The sequence below is a fragment of the Lissotriton vulgaris genome, chromosome 10 (genome assembly GCF_964263255.1).
Source record: "Lissotriton vulgaris chromosome 10, aLisVul1.2, whole genome shotgun sequence".
NCBI classification, from domain to species: Eukaryota; Metazoa; Chordata; class Amphibia; order Caudata; family Salamandridae; genus Lissotriton; species Lissotriton vulgaris.
Window position 1 is genome coordinate 601,301,363 of NC_141698.1, and position 19,293 is coordinate 601,320,655.

The window sequence follows — 19,293 nt, forward strand, 5'->3', positions numbered from 1 at the left end:
AAGTCAATCCACTCTATGCCACTCTAACCTACTCTGCATCACTACTCTATGTCACTCTACCTTAACGTACACCACTGCACTCTACTAGTAAACAATTCACTCTACTAGTAAACAATTCACTCTACACCACTGCACTCGTTGCCACGGCACTCGCTGAAAACCAATGCACTCGACGCCACTCTACACCACTGTACCGTACGACAATATACTCTGCAACACAGCACTCAACCTTATGCCATTCTATTCTCTGCACCGCATCACGCTACGCCATGCACTCTAAACCACTGCACTCTACACCATTGGTCGCTACATCAATTTACTCTGAACTCCTGTGCCACGGCACGCTAATCTACTGTGCAACACTGCACTCTATGCCTATCTACTCTGCACCACTCTACCCTACTCTTCTATGCACCACTGCACTTTGCACCACTGCACTTTGCACCACCCCGCAACTTTGCACCCTATGCCAATGTACCACATACCACTGCAAACTACCCTGCGCCGTTCCACTCTAATCGACTGAAACATCTACTCTACTCCACTGCACTGCACTATACGCCACTCTACTTCACTGCATGCTGTGCCACTGCACTCTACACCATTTTACTCAAAACCAATGCACCCTGTGCCACTGCACATGACACCAACTTTGCACCACTGCATTTTAGGCCACTATACTCTACAACATTTTACTCAATGCCACAGCATTCTACTCTAACACTAACTACGCCACTCTACTGCATTATATGCCATTGCACTCTAACCTGCACTACTCCACTCAATGCCACTTAACTCTACTCTGAAACAATCTATTCTACACTACTGAACTCTGCACTCTACGCTGCACCACTCTATTCTATGCCACTGACTCTATGCCAATTTATTTAGCACCGCTGTACTTAACGCCACTTCACTTAAGGCCACTCTGACACTTCACTACATGATATTTGCTCCACTGACACTATACTCCACGCCTCTCAACTCTACAGCAGTCTATGCAGTTATAGACACTACTCCACTCTGATGTTCTACACAACTCCCTCTATGCCATTCCATGCCACTTTAGGCCACTTTATTCTAGGACACTGCTCCACATTACGCTACTCCCCTCAATGACTACTCCACTCCACTCAACAACCTCAATGCCACACCACTCTGCTCTAAGCTACTCCACACCACTGTACTCGTTTGATACAACACTCCTCTCCACATCACTCAACTCTACGCCATACCACTCCATTCTACTTCACTCCACTTTACAACACTCCAATCCACTCGCCTTTACCCACTAACTTTTAGACATGCTGAACAGCAGCCACTCTGGTGTACAACATGGATAAAACATATTTGCAAAGTAACAGCGAGACCTATTGGCTTTGCCACTGCTTGTTTTTGTGTGCTATGTGCTAGGAAAAACATTTCCTACACCCTCACCTGTTATAGGGATACACAGAAGGATTTCACAAATTCTCACTTTAAAGTCAGAGAAAAGAAAGTAAACATCATGGTCTCTCGGAAGAGAGCTTGACATTTGACCTTTGTCTTTGAATGCACAGTAAATGTTACAAGATAAAAAAAGATTTAAAGGACTGTTTACATAAAGAGAATGTTTGGAAGAATATAGTAAACAAGATTTGGAGAATGGGAGGGAAGAACTCAAGCTGGACAGTCTGAGGCAAATAAAGCCACCAAAGAGAAAGCCAGAAAATGCGAATTACAAACCACCGATCCAATCCTAAGCAACGGGCAGAATGTTTTATTAACGTCTTCAAGATGTGTTTAGCACACACACAACTGCGCCGAGGGATGGGGTACCCGGGGTCAAAAAAGGCTCAAGGAGGGAGGCAGCGTAGATCGCCCCTCCCCTGTTAAATTAACAAGGGCCTGAGGTACCCAGGGCCTAATTAGGCTCAGGAGGAGGAGGACATGCGCCCCCGTTAAAAATACACCTGGCCCTAGGGATGGTGTCTCCAGGGCCGAATGAGGCTGGAGAAGGGGGGCCACGGGGGACCCGTGGGATGGGTTCCCCAAACCCTGAGAAAGCTAAAAAAAAAAAAAGAGGGCTGCATTTAAAACAAATGTAAGGACCTGCCCCTTTTGGGTGGTTGGGGAGGGCCATGAGGCTGCAACAGACATCTTGCAATCAACCGCACACCATATGTGACAAAAAGCTGTGCATAGCGTGAGGTTGACTACCTTCAGGGGGTTGGTTGCCAACCTCCTGGTGTGCACAGACAAAAGCAGTGCAGGGTTGGTTGCCTTTGTGGGGTTTGCCACAGGCCAGGCCCTCCAGACCACTGCCGCCCGACGGAGGGTCAGCTTTATGTATGGTAATAAAATATGTTTAAAAAATTGAAGTTCACTGGGAAAAAAAATAAAGTTAAAGTAACGTTATACTTAGTTGAACAGGTCAGTAACATTAACATTTTGAACAAAAAAAAAACAGATATTCACCAGTTAGTTAGCAGAGCCAACTAGAACTTGCGCCCACCATCCTGCACTGCTTATGACCAATACCTCACATATTACATCACTCATGACGTTCTATGACACTCCAGACATGTGGGGTCCCCAGGGACATCAATGGCTCAGGGAGGGGGAGCAACACGGCCCCCCCTTCCCGAAGGCGTCCAGACCACAGCTGAATGGGTCCCCGGAGCCAAAAATCAGCACAGGGAGGGGGCTCGGTGCCCCCTTCTAAACTATGGATGGGCCCCCGAGAATAGGGTTCCAAGGGCCGCATTCCACTCAGGAGATCAACTGCGTGGCCCCCTCCCAGTTTATTTATTTATACGGCTGGGCACTGTCGGATGGGAACCCTGGGGCTAAAACCAGCCCGAGGGTGGTGGGACTGACAACAGCCCAGGTATGTAAAAACTAAAGCCAGGCCTCGGGATGGGATAGCCGGAGCCAAAAATCTGTTGTGTGCCCCCCTCCCATTTTATTTCTGCTTCCAGCCCCAAGGGATGAGGATCCCAGGGCTTAAGTCAGCCTACCCAAGGAAGGGGCTGTGTGCCCCCTCCCCCTTTATATTGAGCAGGCCCCAGGGGGTGGGGTTCCTGGGCCGAAATCAGCCTGGGGCAGGCAGCTACGCCGCCCAGGCTCGTGGGACCTAGCCCACCCGGGGTGCATTGAAGAAAAAATATGCACGGGAGTCTGCACTTTTTTCCCTTTAAGTTTTGCAAAAGATTTGGAGCCACATTTTTAAGAAAACAAACTGTTTTTGGTATTATGTGAGGTCTTTGGGAAACCACACCACAAGGTATTGGGGGTTAGGGTATTCCTACCCTGCCCGCTTGTGGAGGAGGAGGAGGAGGGGGGGGGTAGAACTTTGTGCATTTTTAGACCGCAGCTACCACTTCCTGGTTGATGTGGTGGCAGCCAATCAGATTTGTCTGATCCACGGACCCTCCGCTTCTCCAGATCTACATACTTTTTATTCATTACTTAAAAACTACTGAATGAATTTACCCCAAATTACAAAAATCTTTCTGGACCAAGATCTAGCTTTCTGCCACATTTGGTTTAATTCCATTCAGTGGTTAGGGTGGAGTTGTGTCTAAAATCCCTGTGGGATATTGCATGAGGAAGAGCTTTTTGGGACCTGCCCTTTTTCTCGGCCCTGCTTGAGAACCACAGCTGAAGCAAGTGGCATACTAGTTTTGAAAAGTTAGTGAAGATTCGTCAAATGGTGCTAAACTTATTAGCAAGACACATAAAATTATTTTCCTAAGAAAACTAGGTCCCAACTATAACTCCATACTGGCAACTCCCAAAAGGTTACTTTTATATGAATGAATGATTGAAATTAGACTTGTAAAGCGCGAAACTTAGCCCAAGGGCGTCAAGGCGCTAGATGCGAACATCCAAGGACAGAGACGGAGAGAGAAGAACCAGCTTAAACAGAGGAACAACAAAAAAGCCAGGTCTTTAAGGCCTTACGAAACAGTGGTAAAGAGACAAAGCAAGAGATTTCTACTGGAAGCGAATTCCACAATTTCGGCGCAGCAGTGGAGAAGGCTCTGCCGCCCCATTTATCCCTCTTACATCTCAGAATAATAAGCACATTTTTATCCGCAGATCGAAGTGATCTTGTGGGAGCATAATGCTGGACAATTGCCTTGATACTCGGAGCCAGAATCATAAAATGCTTCATGTGTCAAACATAAGTTCTTGGACATGATCCTATAGTCCATCGGAAGCCAGTGCAGAAGCTTAATCAAGGCAGAGACTGAATGATGTCTAGGGAGGTTCAATACCAGTCTGGCTGCAGCATTCTGCACCATCTGTAGGCGGTGGATAAGACCTTTATTAATGCCCAGATAAAGGGCATTACAATAGTCCAGTCTGGACGTTACTAAGGCCAGAACAGCCTGTTTACGTGCTTCAGGAGAAAGATAAGAGATCTTTCTAAGGATTGTAATGATGCCGAAACAGGTGGAGACAGTCCTATTCACCTGGAGATCCAGTGAAAGGGCATTGTCCACGATGACCCCCAAGTTCTTCCTATGAGAAACTAGGCAGGGGCAGGCTCCCAGCGATGCTGGCCACCAGTCACTAGACCAGATGTCCTGACTGCTCCCAAAAATCAAGACCTCGATCTTCTCTCCATTCAGCTTCAAAAAGTTTTCCACCATCCAACAGGAAACTGCCTCCACACAGTTCCTGAAATTGAGGGCAGAATCTTTTACAGCTTGCGTTATGGCAACCATTATTTGGGTATTGTCAGCATAGGACAACACCTCCAGCCCAAATGATCTCACCAATTTTTCTAGCGGGACCACAGATATTAAAGAGCGTAGGGCTCAGAGAAGAGCCCTGAGGGACACCACACTGCAAAGATTTTGGGGCTGAGAAGAACTGACCCAGCTTCACCCTCTGCTCTCGATCGCCAAGAAAGGAGGCGAGGAGCCTTAAAGCAGTACCTCCGACCCCTATCTCACAAAGAGCTTCATATAGAAAATAAAGGGGGGGGGTCAGATCTCAATCCCTCTAAGTGTTAACATCAAACGCTTTATATTTACAACTTATATAACAGGAATAATAAAATTGTCAAATTACATACCGATTTATTATTGGTTCCTTAAATGTTCTTTACAGTACAGCTGATCTCTGTAAAACTAATCAATATACCTTCTTTAACACACATATGCCCAACACTCCATTAACGCCTACAAATCCATGCTTCACTACCATTCCATCTCTTCCTCCTTCCATGCTCATCTAATTTCCTTGGGATATCCCACTTGCAACTCACGTGAAGCAGTACTCCATTCATTCTTAATACCCTAAACCACGTATCACAAAATGTGAGGCAACAAACAGTCACCAGTATGCAATTTTGGCTCTAACTGTAAACTGTAGGCCTGTTGAATTAATTGTCATTACAGCTTGCCCTGTTTTAGGGTGAGCAGTCAAAATATTACATACCCATTACCCGAATTTCAGCATCTTATGGTAAAGACTTTCATCAGAACAACTTTCCTTAAATTTACATTTCAGCAAAAAAAATCATTTCATTTCTTTGTTTTCCCTCATGAGCATAGAATTCTGCTTTCCACTTCAGAGTTGTGCGTGTCATTCAGAGCCCAAGCTACTGGTCTGACCACCGAGGACAGATTCAGAAGAAACAAGAACACTATTAAAATAAGACACTCCATGGAACGAGACTGATGCCGCTTGCAGAGGCGTTTCATTAATACACTTTAATGTTTTGAACAGGACTTTTCCTGAGAATATCATTGGCAGTGCATCAGCTTTAACTTCATTTACATCAAACCTTTGTTTTGCTCGTTTCGGCATTGCTGACACGTTTCGGAGTATAAATATTTTAAGCAAGACATTTGTTGAATATTTTACCTAATAACAGTGAAAACTACATATTCAACAAACAGATAACCGATAAGAAATCACTTACTGGTTTTAAGGCATCTAGGACTTTGGACCGAAACAGTATTGCGGCACACAGTACTGCTATTAGCCAAAAAAGTAACATTATAGCAGATGACTGGACTCCTTTCATTCTTTCATACTGAATTAAAAATGTAGCGAGCAACTGCAAAGACAAAAGAAAAACGCCAATAAATGCAACAAATCAATTTATATCCTTGCAACATCAAAAGAACACGTTATCAGAAAAAGCAAATGCGAGATCATGAGTACTATATGGGCTAATCTACTCATTTCCCAACAAGTACCAACAACAGACCCTACATAGTTTAATCATTACCATTGCTTTTTAAGTGTCAGTCAATACTGCGTTTTACTGACCGTGCACAAATAAGGACTCCTCAGCAGTAGCACATACTTCATAAAAACATTTGTGATGTATACAAGCAGGTGGGCTGTGGATGTTTGTTTGTGAAAACTATAAAATAGCGTTTATAAAACAAATTTGCGATGTAAGGCTGTAATGTTTAAACATAACACATTTTCTTCAATTATGCATCCACGTACAGAAATTAAAAAGGATTAGACTTCAGCAGCTATTTAAGTCTAGAAAAATTGATCCGTTTTCGTTAAGTAATAAACTATCAATATATTCTGCAATCAATGCAAATATACAATTCAAAAATGTAGAATGATCCATTATTTTCTACTTCTATAAAAGAAGTATAAAAGGAGTACATAATCCTAATTTACTGGGTAAGGAAGGCTGAAGAAAAGTAATGCAATTTAATATTCTTAACAAGGGAACAGTCAAAATCCCAATAACAATTTGTTATAAATTGGATGTAAAGGATTCAAAATCAAAAAATATAAAAAACTGACAACCATTACGCAAGCTCTTATTTAATGTCTGCCCAGACTCGCTCGAATCCATTTAATGTTTTGACAGTAACATCTGCTGGTACGTTGTTGCAATGCATTTACTACTCCATCGTGATAAATATATTCTGATGTTATATTAAGCTTTAAACGTTGGCACAACTCGAAAACAACTCTGCTGTGCCTCGTATGTAGGTCCCTTATTCTATTGCTACTTCTCTTCTGAAAAAACACTTGTTTATTAGGTCGAGCAGCGTAGTCTGCTCGAGACCTTTTGTTGCCCGTATCTGGGAAGGTGGACACGAATGTGCCACGCGCTTTTCCTTTCCAGTTTTCACCGCGGACGCGCGCCTCTCAGACGCGCTTGTGCAGACACGCGCGCGCGCCTCTCAGACGCGCTTGTGCAGACACGCACACGCAGCCCCTGCTTTCGCTTGGCTTGCATGCAAACACGGCGCACACACAGCCAGCCCCCACCCCCTGCACACACACAGGCGCGCGCACATACACACGCTACCGCCCCCACGCCCCCTGCGCACACACATACAGACACGCACACATACAGACACGCACGCATACACCCGCCGCAGCCCCCAACCCCCCCCTGCGCACACACAGACACACACCCCCGCCCCCCCTTACAACTAAGCCTTACTCATCGCATCGCCGCCACTCCTGACTTCGGCAGCCACCGCGGGGCTCTCCCTCAGGCATGGGAGCCCCACCCGCGTCACCAATGCTGCTCTCTGGCACTCCGTGGATGCGGGCTTCACGCAAAAGGCGGAAGTCCCGCCCCACGACCGGCTTCACGCTGCCGAACTTCCGGTTGCTAGGTTTGGTAGCGCGCCTATCCTGTGGTCCATGTTTCGGTGCCTAGCCACAAAAGCGTAGGTAGTTTTATAGTTACTTCTTGTTGAAATTCTCTACATTTTGTTGAGATTCTACAGGTGAATGCCCACAATATCATGTATACTATTTTCAATATATTCTGAGCTTGAAAGATGTCCTACATGGGAACATTGCCTATAACCAAATAGAACACATAGGTTATATTACTCCGGATCGGTGTTGAGAATGTGTACTTTTTACACTGACTTTGGGATTTTTTAGTATTTCATCTTTCAGCGATACAGGCCTCTTATGAGATACGAACTATGTATGCATGATGAATCTGGTTATTCATGCATCTATGAATCATAAATCATGGGGGTGTAGCGGTGTTACGGTATCTCAGTTGCACACATGGTGGTAACTATTTTTTAATTACCCATGTCCAAAGACGGGCAATCATAGATTGATGAATAATAATTAGAGTCACGAGTTAGTGATATAATTGTGAATATGTTACGATCGTACATGGAGGTAGCAGACGCAATTTGTTACTATATGTATAACGAAGTGCGGGTTCCGGCACCATGTTAATATGACCACCATATGTTCAGCCATATTCACAAGCGCACACAGTGGGCGGAGTCAACCAGCCACCCCTTGACCTTTGTCACATGTAAAAGGGAGTACGGGCAGAGAAGTGTGTGGAGGAGTATAGATCATTTGAACCGGTAGAGCGTACTTTCGGGAGACCTCGGTTGAAAAACTTAGTACGTTTGTGATGTCATCATAGCTTGAATGGCAGGACACAGATGATAGTGCATACACGAATGTTCATAATGTTATTCATTTATTACACAGATGCGGTCTTGGCGAGTATTTCGATTGAAGGTACTATAGTGTGGGGCACTATACTACTATATTGTATTGGTCACTTTATTACGAATCGAGGCTTGAAAGTATGGGTTATTGTTATATTGCAGTATTTAAGAAACCAAATTTGCCTCTTCTGAAAAGTTGCACTTACTTCTTTGAACTTATGGTAGTAAATACCTTTTTTGAGACCTCTCGGGGAAGCATGAGTAGAGGATAAACACTGCTTGGGTAGTATAAGCACAGGTGATCTTGTGCACGAGAGATATACTATCCAGGGTCCATTTTGAATTGATAACGCGTTTGGAGGTGGAAAACTTATTGAGACGAAGTAATAAGGATATTGCAGTGTTTTGCATGATAGGAACATAAGTTACTTACCTGTAAACTGTGGTTCTCCAGTATTGGTGTCTTTCATAGATTCACATGCTTGAATATTCCCCGTCGTCGAAGTGGGAGTCCCACGGTACATAAAATAGCAGTAATATATGCTTGTATATAAGAATTTTTTTTATAAATAAAATATACATACATATAATGCAATAACAATGTAAACTTAAAAAGTACCATAGAACAGAATAGGCCCATTGAAAAGCCCAAGGAAGAATTCACTTTAGTAACTTATAGGAGTCATTATGTGTTGGTCCACATTCCAGCCAATCAGGCTGTAGCCTCCTCTAGAACCTTCTCCTCAGAAGCCCAAGTCCTCAGATTTTCTTAGCACAAGTAAGTACAAATGCTTGAGGAGAAGAGAGAGAGCCTCTGAGGGGAGGATGGGAGGGTCGCATGTGAATCTATGAAAGACACCAATACTGGAGAACCACAGTTTACAGGTAAGTAACTTATGTTCTTCTCCAGTATTAGGGGTGTCTTTCATTGATTCACATGCTTGAATAAGAATAGAAAGCAGTAAAACATACATTAGTCATAAAGGAAGATACAAATTAAGTTTAGGCATAACTTATCACTTAATAAGCAATAACAAACCAAAACATGACAATACCTTTATGACTGGAGGCGGGTAGCAACAGAGGCTCACCTTTATCGGAAAAGATTCCGCAGCACCGCTTGACCCACTGCCGCATCCGCGGCATCTGTTGATTGCAGGCAGTAGTGCTTCGTGAAAGTATGGCTGCTGGACCAAGTAGCAGCTCTGCAGATTTGTCTTAGAGGTACCCCCGCAAAGAGGGCAGCAGAAGTTGACACAGCTCTCGTGGAATGAGCTTGAGCAGGTGCAGGAAGGGGCTTGCCAGCCCGTTGATGACAATAGGATATGGCAGACGATATCCATCTGGTGATAGTCTGTTTAGTTACGGGTTGTCCTTTGCATACTGGGCCATATGCAACAAACAATTGATCCGACTTTCTGAAGGCAGCTGTGCGTTGAATGTAAAATTTAAGACAGCGCTTCACATCCAGAGTGTGTAAGGAGCGCTCCGCTGCAGATTGAGGTGCAGGGAAGAAAGTCTTAAGAATAGGTTCATTGAGATGAGTCACTGGGAACCTTAGGAATAAAACTGGGATTTGTTCTCAAGGTAACAGCCTCGTTGGAAAATTGCAAAAACGGTGGCTGTATAGTAAAGCTTGAATGTCGCTGACGCGTCTAGAAGAGGTCAGAGCAAGTAACAGAGCCACTTTCCACGTGAGGAACTTCAGATTGGAAGAATGGATGGGCTCGAATGGAGGCAAAAGCAGCTGAGACAAAACTAGGTTGAGTCGCCATGAAGGTGGGGGCCGACGGATTGGAGGGAACATCCTAAAAAGGCCTTTGAAGAACTGCCTTATGATCCTGGAAGAGTACAAAGATGTTATGCCATCATGACGGAAACGAGAGATAGCAGCCAGAAAAACCTTAAGGGTGGAGTGAGATAGTCCTGATTTTGCTAGCGACAAAAAGAATGGCAAAATTTGTTCTGGCTGAGTACGCATGGGATCTAGTGATCTAGTGGAACACCAAGCGCAGAAATGCTTCCATTTCAGCTGGTAAGTTTTGACAGTAGATTGTGCTCGAGCATTTGCTAGCACTGCCCTACAATCCTTGTCGATATTCATGTGTGCAAATTCATAGTACTCAGGTTCCAAGCATGAAGTTGAAGGTATGCTGGATCCGGATGGCATATTTGACCTTGATGCATTGTGAGAAGATGTGGCAGAGGATGCAACCGTATCGGTTGTGTCAGAGAGAAAAGGAGGAGATCTGAGAACCAAGGACGTCTCGGCCATTTGGGTGCGATCAGGATCATCCGACATGGTTGGAATCTCATTCTGTGTAACAGACGAGGAATGAGCGGCAGAGGAGGGAATGCATAACTGAAGGAGTTCGACCAATTTATTGAAAAAGCATTCCCACTCGATTCCTTGTGTGGATGCCGGCTCGCAAACCTTAGACATTTCCTGTTGAGAACAGTTGCAAAGAGATCCAACTGCGGTCGGCCCCACTGTCGGAAGATGTAATCCAACGTTGGTTGGTGGAGTTCCCATTCGTGGTTGTCCGAGAGGGCTCTGCTGAGCGCGTCCGCCAGCACATTGGCCACACCTGGTACATGGACAGCTTGGAGATGTATTTGACGTTGTAGAGCCCAGTCCCAAATTTCCTGTGCCAGCTGTGATAGCACGAGAGATCTTGTGCCGCCCTGTTTGTTGATGTAGTGCATACTGGTGGTATTGTCTGTCTTCACCAACAATGTCTGTCCCTGCACTACTCTTTGAAAGGACTTCAAGGCCAAGAAAATCGCCAGTAGTTCTAAGCGATTTATGTGCCAAGTGCGCTGAGACGCCGTCCACTTGCCTCTCACGGACATTCCGTCGAGATGAGCACCCCAACCTCCTAGGGAGGCGTCTGTCGTCAGTGTCAGTGTTGGTTGTTCGTCCTTGAATGAACGACCTGTTGCTATATTTGGAGGATGAGCCCACCACTCCAAAGCTCTTTGTATGCGGGACGTCAGATGGATCTTGTCCTCGAACGACCCTGATACCTGCTTCCACTGGCTGTCGAGTTCTTCTTGAAGGACTCTCATGTGCAGTCTGCAGTTGGGAATCAGTTGAATGCACGAGGAAGCCATGCCGAGGAATGATTTGTACATTCGGACAGAAACGTACTGTCTTGACTGCAGGAACTGAACTTTCTGTAACATTCTGCTCTGACGTTCCTGTGAAACGAACACTTGCCCTAGCCAAGAATCGAGCGAGGCTCCTAGAAAATCTCGTTGTTGAGAAGGGCGAAAGTGTGACTTTAGGCAATTGATGGAGAAACCTAACGTTTCGAACAGGGATATGCAGACTTGTGTGTGTTCTTGTGTCAGTTGGAAAGTCCTGGCTTTTATGAGGCAATCGTCCAGATACGGATAAAACTGGATGTTCTGTAAGCGCAGGTAAGCGGCCACCGGGGCTAGGATCTTGGTAAATACCCTCGGTGCCGATCGAAGGCCGAATGGAAGGACCTTGAATTGATAATGAAATTGGCCGACTGTAAAACGGAGGTATTTCCTGTGCCTGGTGTGAATAGGCACATGGAAATATGCATCTTGAAGGTCTATTGTCGAAAAGAACTCTCCTGGAATGAGGAAATTCAAGATTTGAAGCAGGGTTAGCATCTGAAAAGTCTTTGACGCGATGAACTTGTTTAGAGCCCTCAGATCCAAGATGGGGCGCCACTCTCCTGATTTTTTCTTCACTAGAAAGAAACGGGAGTAGAATCCCTTGCCGCGTTGACATTGCGGTACCAATTCTATGGCTCCTTTCCTGATCAGAAGCTGAACCTGGGCCATCAGTTCCTTGAAATGGGGAGAAGGTGGGCCCGAAGGCGGGCGAGCGGGGGGAAATTTCGTAAATTCCAGGGTGTGTCCTTTTGAAACTACATCCAAGACCCATCGGTCGTTGGTGATGTTCGACCAATTGCAGAAGAATTTCGAGATTCGACCTCCAAGATGCACAATCCTCTCACTGTTTTTTGCTGGTGTTCGCACCACCTCTGTAGTTGGACTTCCGCTGGTAAGGTCTGGAGGTGGATGAACGATTTTGGGACTGATAGGATCCTCTTTGTCTGTTGTCGTAAGTGTATCCTCTATATTGGCCCGTGCCTCGAAAAGTAGAGGTTCCTCCTCCTCTACCACGTGCCCCACGAAATGGCCTCTTTCTGTATTGAAGAGTTTTTAAGGACTTCGCTGTGTCCGTGTCCTTTTTGATGAGTTCCAAGGCATCATCAACGTGCTTACCGAACAGAGACTCGCCATCGTAAGGCAAATCAAGCACTCAGGATTGAACTTCCGGACGGAAGGTTGTTGACTTTAGCCAGCCTTGGCGACGCAAAACTGCAGCACCCGCCAATTGTCGGAAGCCAGTAGAGGCTATATCGACGGCACAGTCGATGATTTCCGTTGAAATCTTTTCTCCCTCGAGAATGATGGCCTGTGCTTCCTCCCGGATGGAGTCGGACATTTGGGGGAGTAGACCAGCGATCTCCGACCACATTTGACGGTCGTATCGACCCAGAATGGCTAAGGCGTTGGAAGCTCTTACCGTTGTCGCTGCCATTGTGGTAAATTTCTTACCAATTGAGTCCAATTTACGGCCATCCTGATCCGGGGGGGAAGTCAGGGGTATGGCTGGATTTCGAGACCTTTTTTGTGCCGCCTGAGTGATCACTGAGTCTGCTTTAGGCTGTGAAACTAAGCAGGCCGGGGAAGTAGGCGGCGCTTTATATTTTTTGTCCAGTCTAGGCAGAACGGCTGGAATGGAGTTAGGACGTTCCATCAACTTTAGACCCTCTTCCCATATGTGGTCAATAATAGGGATGGTATGAGTTTGGCGTTGAGGCAAGTCTTTAAAGTCATACAAAAAACATTCCGCTTGCTGCGTTTCTAACGTTAGGTGGAACCTCTTTGCTGCACGAACCATAAGGCTGTGGAAACTCGCGATATCCACTGGTGGCGAAGTTCTTGGTGATGTTGGTGGAGTAGAGGGTGTCTGTGCCCTATAATTGTCCCAATCCTGCATTTCCTCATCATCAGTATCATTATCTCCAGTGTTTTGTGGAGTTTGACCCTCATTATCTGTATCAGGAGCAGCACCTAAAGGAGACGTAGGTGCAATAGTCGCTTGAGCTCGAGGCCTAGGCGCTGGAGACTGTGGTTGAAGGACTGGAGACGGAGGGCGTGGAGCTGGAGGCTGGGACCGCTGCACTTGGGGTGCTGGGGAAGGCGGCAGCGATGGTGGAAATCTACGATTGTAGTCATCCAGCATATGTTGCAGGTTTTTCACCATAGACATAGGAATTTGTGTAAAGCGTTCGTAATTAGGTTGTGTGCTATCCAATGGAAAAAGGACATTCCCATCTTCGACGGTATTATCCGCATACTCATCCTCATCGCTGTAGTCCTGACACTTTATGTGTAAATCCGATGGACTGGTTGCTGGCTGATAAAGTTGATCCACTTCTGAATCATTTCCAGATTCCTCTGCTCCAGATTGAAATAATTTCTCCGGAGGTTGAGATCCACTCCTAATAGGACTTAACTGTATAAGTGGGACAGACTTGAGGGACGAAGTAGAAACCACTTTGAAGGTGGTAGTAGATTGTAGAGGTTGTTGTGTCGTCAACGAACCCGTCGACGAGAGTTGTATAGCTTTAACACCCTCTAGTTGTTTTTTCGTTGGCGCCGCTGCATCCGGCGTAGGAATTTTAATTTTGGTAGACGATGATTTTTTGGTCGTCGACGAAGCCGTCGACGAGGCAGTTGATGAAATCGCAGTCTTTGCCGTCGACGAGGTCGTCGCCGGAGCAGCCGTCGACGGGGGGTTCATCGCCTGCGTCGATGGTATCGTCGACGGGGCTGTCGTCGACGAGGATCCGGTCGTCGACGATGGTGCCTTGGTCTTAGTCGACGGGAGAGCCGTCGACGATGGATGCGTCGACGATGGTTTCTCCGTCGACTGTTTGATTGACGAGATCATAATAATGGATGAGATGGGTCTCACCTCCTGGCTGCTAGTCGACGAGATGATCGTCGTGGCAGAACTAGTCGACATGGAAGAAGTAGTCGTCGACGTGGAAAATGCCAAAACAGACTTCGTAGACGCTGAAGACCAATGCCCGTTTTAGAAACGGAGGGCATGGTCTTGGGACGAGACGCCAGAGAACCAGGTCCCGTAGGCGCGCCCTGAAGCAAGTCCTGTGAGGAGACATCCTTGGAAGATCCCAACTTTTTACTCTTCTTAAGAAAAGGAGAGGGGACTTCAGTCTCAGACCCACGCTTCTGAGAGGTTTTCGAAAAGCCAGATGACATACTCTCAGCATCGGACACGATGTTATCAGATGATTTCAACTTCTGTAGCCACAGAAGGAGACGAGCCTCTCTGTCCCTCAAAGTCTTAGGAGGAAATTTGCGACAGAGTCTGCAGGTAGAGACAACATTGTCCGGATAAAGACAGTAAATACACTTACTGTGTGGATCCTCATGAAAAAGGCGAAGTTTCCCACAGGATGGACAAGCCTTGAACAGAGTTTTCTTTGAAGAAGACATTTTGAAGAAAAATATGAAGAAACTTGAAAGAAACTGAGCAGAGCTCAAGGAGACTCCCTTCACACGACGTGCGGTAGAAAATCTGAAGACTTGGGCTTCTGAGTAGGTTCTAGAGGAGGCTACAGCCTGATTGGCAGGAATGTGGACCAACACATAATGACTCCTATAAGTTACTAAAGTGAATTCTCCCTTGGGCTTTTCAATGGGCCTATTCTGTTCTATGGTACTTTTTAAGTTTACATTGTTATTGCATTATATGTATGTATATTTTATTTATAAAAAAATTTCATATATACATGCATATATTACTGCTATTTTATGTACCGTGGGACTCCCACTTCGACGACGGGGAATATTCAAGCATGTGAATCTATGAAAGACACCCCTAATACTGGAGAACTTGGTTATTCACATATATGAGTTTCTAAAGCCTGTTACACATATGATGACTGCATTATCAGGGCCTTCGGTGTGGCGAGTTCTAGTAAAAGCAAGTTGTGGTAGTTTTGTTTTTCCAGTGGTGGTACTATGGACATTTACTCTGGCAATTCTCCCCAAGAGTATAAGACATGCTTGGTAGCCTGTGATTAAGTAAATTAGAGTCATTTAATTAATCGTTCTTATTTATTTATGGTGTTTTTTAGTGGCCCCTGAGGGAGGGACACACTGTCCCGAAAAGCATAGGGCATCACACTGATAAATTGGAGCTACGCCAAAGAAGAATGTATTCATGTATTATGTTTATAAGTGCTTCCTTTTAAATGCTATAGGTGTGACATGTGCGAAAGTTATAGCTATTGGCATTGTAAATGACAAAGCTATTAATTTCGCTATTTTCAAAACCAACATATACATACAAAAATTGTCATTTACAATACCAATAGCGCAAACTTTCCTAATGCGAGACCTATTGCATTGCAAATGCTTGTTCTTTGTAGCTATCTTTAGATCCAGTTTAGAATTTCACTATAGTTTGTCCTAGATTGGCTGCAATTATTGAGGCAGGGAAAAAAAATAAACATTGTATAATACTAGACCGACCACACGACAAAGGTAAAGGCTCTACCAACCTGAAGACAGAGCTCAGTGTGTAAGGACTGAGACAAGGTGGTGTATGAGGGAGAGCTGTGCGCCCATTCTGCCAGCGGTGAATGGAATGACCTGCAGCCACCTTTATAAGGGGAAGAGCGCAGTACTTTTCCACGTTGCACTGGACGAGAACATGCTGCTGCTGAGGTGGGGTTGCTGGCGGCGGACGAGCAAGGACCAGCAGCCAACACTGAGGAGTAACAAGACCAATTCTGCTCCATTGGCGCTATAACGCGTGGGACGCCCGGGCCAAGAGCGGGCTGTCTGCGCCAGAAGTGGCAGGTGGCCCCCACCCACCCCTTCCTTTTGAAGGTGACCAAGTTGCATGCATTTCAAATTGTTAGAAAGTCTATTTGGAGAGCCAGGTGTGTTTACCTGTTCCCATGTGTGGTTGTGATCCACTGGGCAATTGTCTTGATTGTGCACTTTCTAGTTGCTACTGTGCAATATCCAGCATTTTGTGATTTTCAGTGTCAAACTGTTAATATAAGTGTGCTGCGATTAATTACAGTAAATATGGGCATAAGGAAAGCAGAAGAGCCCCCACAGGACAGGGAGTAAATCAATCAAGGCTTCCAAGCATACAGCCGAGACCTATACCTTTTAAGAGATTGAAACAGTCACAGAGGCAGAAATACTTCTTAACCAGGAAAAGTATTTATATATGGTTGATACCAAGAAGAAAAAAAATCCTCCAACCAAAATCAAACTTTTTTTTTTAAAGAGTAACCCAAGCAAGTTTACAATAGGTCTAAGGTGGATGTGATCCTGCAAAACAGCATCCCTCAACTTCAGGTATGTTTATTGTAGGACCAAGTGATGTGTTGCAGGGCATTGCTTCCCTGCGGGTGCTCTGCTGTATCTGATTTGAAGTCTCAACAACTTAATAAAATTGAGGAGGGGAACATTGTGTAAACCCTTCAGTTATTTGCACAAATAGATTCACTCTGATGATTGACTTAAACTTGGGTAATCATGGGGGGCGTGGCCAGCAGCATGACCGGCTAGGACGTGCCTCGCCGGAGCTCCGGCCGGGCTGCACAATAATCCGACGATCAACAACACCCCGGAGAACACACCCTTCACCTGGCGGTGTGTGAATACAACAAGAATCTGGTGAGCGCATTGCGGAGCCGCCGCCAGCACGGAGCTGCCTGAAATTTGAAGAACCGGCGGCTGGCCGGGAGCGCCCGTTGAGAACAAGATGGCGGCGAGGGACTAAGCGGCTGCAGAGACTGAGCGGAGCAGGCCTGTGCCCCTGTTTGACCACTGAGGCAGAGTCGGAACCACAACGCAACCTGGGCCTGGCCTGAGCCCCGTTGGAACGCCGACAGTGGTGCCTGAACCGGAGCGGCAGATCCGTTTGCGTCGGGCCTTTACCAAGATGGCGGACGGCGGCTGATTCGGTGCTCCAAGAGGGCGCGGGGCGAAGGGTGGGGCAGCCACGACACAGCGCTGTGAGGCGGCGGCAGAAAGGAGCGGTGAGCGGGAGAGGCTCCCCCAGCGAAAGGGACGAGGGAGATGATCACTGGACGGCGACGCCTGGTTGTCCGCGCCTGCAGAGACGGAGCTGGAGTGGAGTCGGCAGAGGAGGTGAGCCCGAGGGGAGACGCGCCGGCGGAGGGGGCTGCCTGGGGAGAGGCCTTGCTGCGGCGGCCCAGTACGCCTGTGACTGCCCCCGCGCCCGCTTTTGGAGCACCCGCATCAGCCGCGTCCCCCCTCCCCCCGATCACCACGGCACGAAACGAAACACCGCATGGGAGCAACTGAGGTGCCCTGAGACCGGCTGAAGAGGAAGGCGAAGGGCCGGCAACGAACAAAGTCACCATCCAGGGCGGCACTGATTAGATGGCCCGGTGTGTGCGGATCTGAGTAGTAGTGAGAAGCGAAGTGAGGCTAGGGCCAGGCCACCGGCTACGGATCTGCTTGTGAGAAGGCACTACGCCCAGCCATACGGGGGGGGAAGATCCTGACGGCACTGTTTGGAAAACAAGACCCGGGAGTGGAGGCAGTGTCCCCCTGGTAACTATAGGACCGGAGTGAAAGAGACGGAGGGGGTGGCGGTGTCCAGGAGAAGACCGGGAGAGCACACAAAACTAACAGAGGACGAGGCGACGGGGCAGCCTCCTCTGCCCGCCCTGGCACCGGCGGCCGCCCCGCTGCAGACTAAGTGATAAGGACAGTAAGCCTCTGGCATCGGAGACACTCCTGGGCCAGGAGCAGGGGGCAGACTTTGGCACGACTGGAGGCCGGCGCAGGGAGAAAAGCCTTCTTGGCGGCACGGAGGGAGGCAGCCAGGACGGTCCACGCAGAGCCAAGAGGTGGGTGACCACCCACGACACCGAGGAGTGACGCCGGGAGGGACCTGGTAGTGTGGTAGCCCCTTGGAGATACTTCCGCACAGGCCGCGGAGGTTGGAGTGGAGACGACCTTGAAGGCGACGGCCCCCGGAGTAAAATCTCCCACAAGCGACGAGTTTCAAGCGTTACAGACCGCCCATAGCGCCGCTCTCAATGCGACGAGGATCATCATGGGGAAGAGAGTCCCGGTCCCTAAGCCAACTAAACAGGGCCCCATGGATAATTTCGGGACATCAAGGCCGGTAATGGAGCACCGGCTGGAGACTCCTGGACCACAATCCGAAACAGCAATGCTACTGGTAGCCATCCAAGCCTCTAGGAGTAACATCCAGGAATCGCGGGCGGCCCTGGAGGTGAAGATTGGAGAAGTGGCCTCAGAGATAACGTTGCTGCGACAGGACTTTCGAAATCTAACGGATAGGGTGGCAGTGGCCGAAACTAGAGTCACGGACAATGAGACATCGATCACAGCATTGAAAAAGGTCATGGCGGAGCTCCAGGCCTCACATCATCACTTGCAATGGAAGGTGGACGATGCTGAAAATAGATCACGGCGCAATAACCTTCGCTTTGTAGGTTTTAGAGAAGGACTCGAAGGGAGGGATATGGCCTCCTTCCTCCACACGTGGCTAAAGACTACCTTCCCGGCGGCACAGTTCTCAGCGTGCTTCGTCATTGAGAGGGCACACAGGGCGCTCCTGGCCAAGCCACTGGAGGGGGCAAAACCGAGACCAGTCATAGCGAGTTTCCTGAACTATGCTGATAGGGATTTGATACTTCGAGAAGCCAGGAAACTGGGAGAAATCCGCTTCGAGAATGCCACAATAATGATCTTCCCGGACTATAGCCAG

At 47.1% G+C, this 19,293-nt stretch overlaps 1 protein-coding gene across 1 annotated transcript in view; it reads right to left on the minus strand.

The window, feature by feature from the left end:
* Nucleotides 1–5,878: 5,878 nt before the first annotated feature.
* The window catches only part of LOC147688570 (multidrug resistance-associated protein 1-like), a 131,557-nt gene continuing 118,142 nt past the window's right edge, over nt 5,879–19,293 (minus strand). Inside the window, exon 4 of the mRNA XM_086939802.1 lies at nt 5,879–6,058. Coding sequence (XP_086795928.1) covers nt 5,879–6,058 — 180 coding nt within the window. The remainder of the gene's footprint in view (nt 6,059–19,293) is intronic.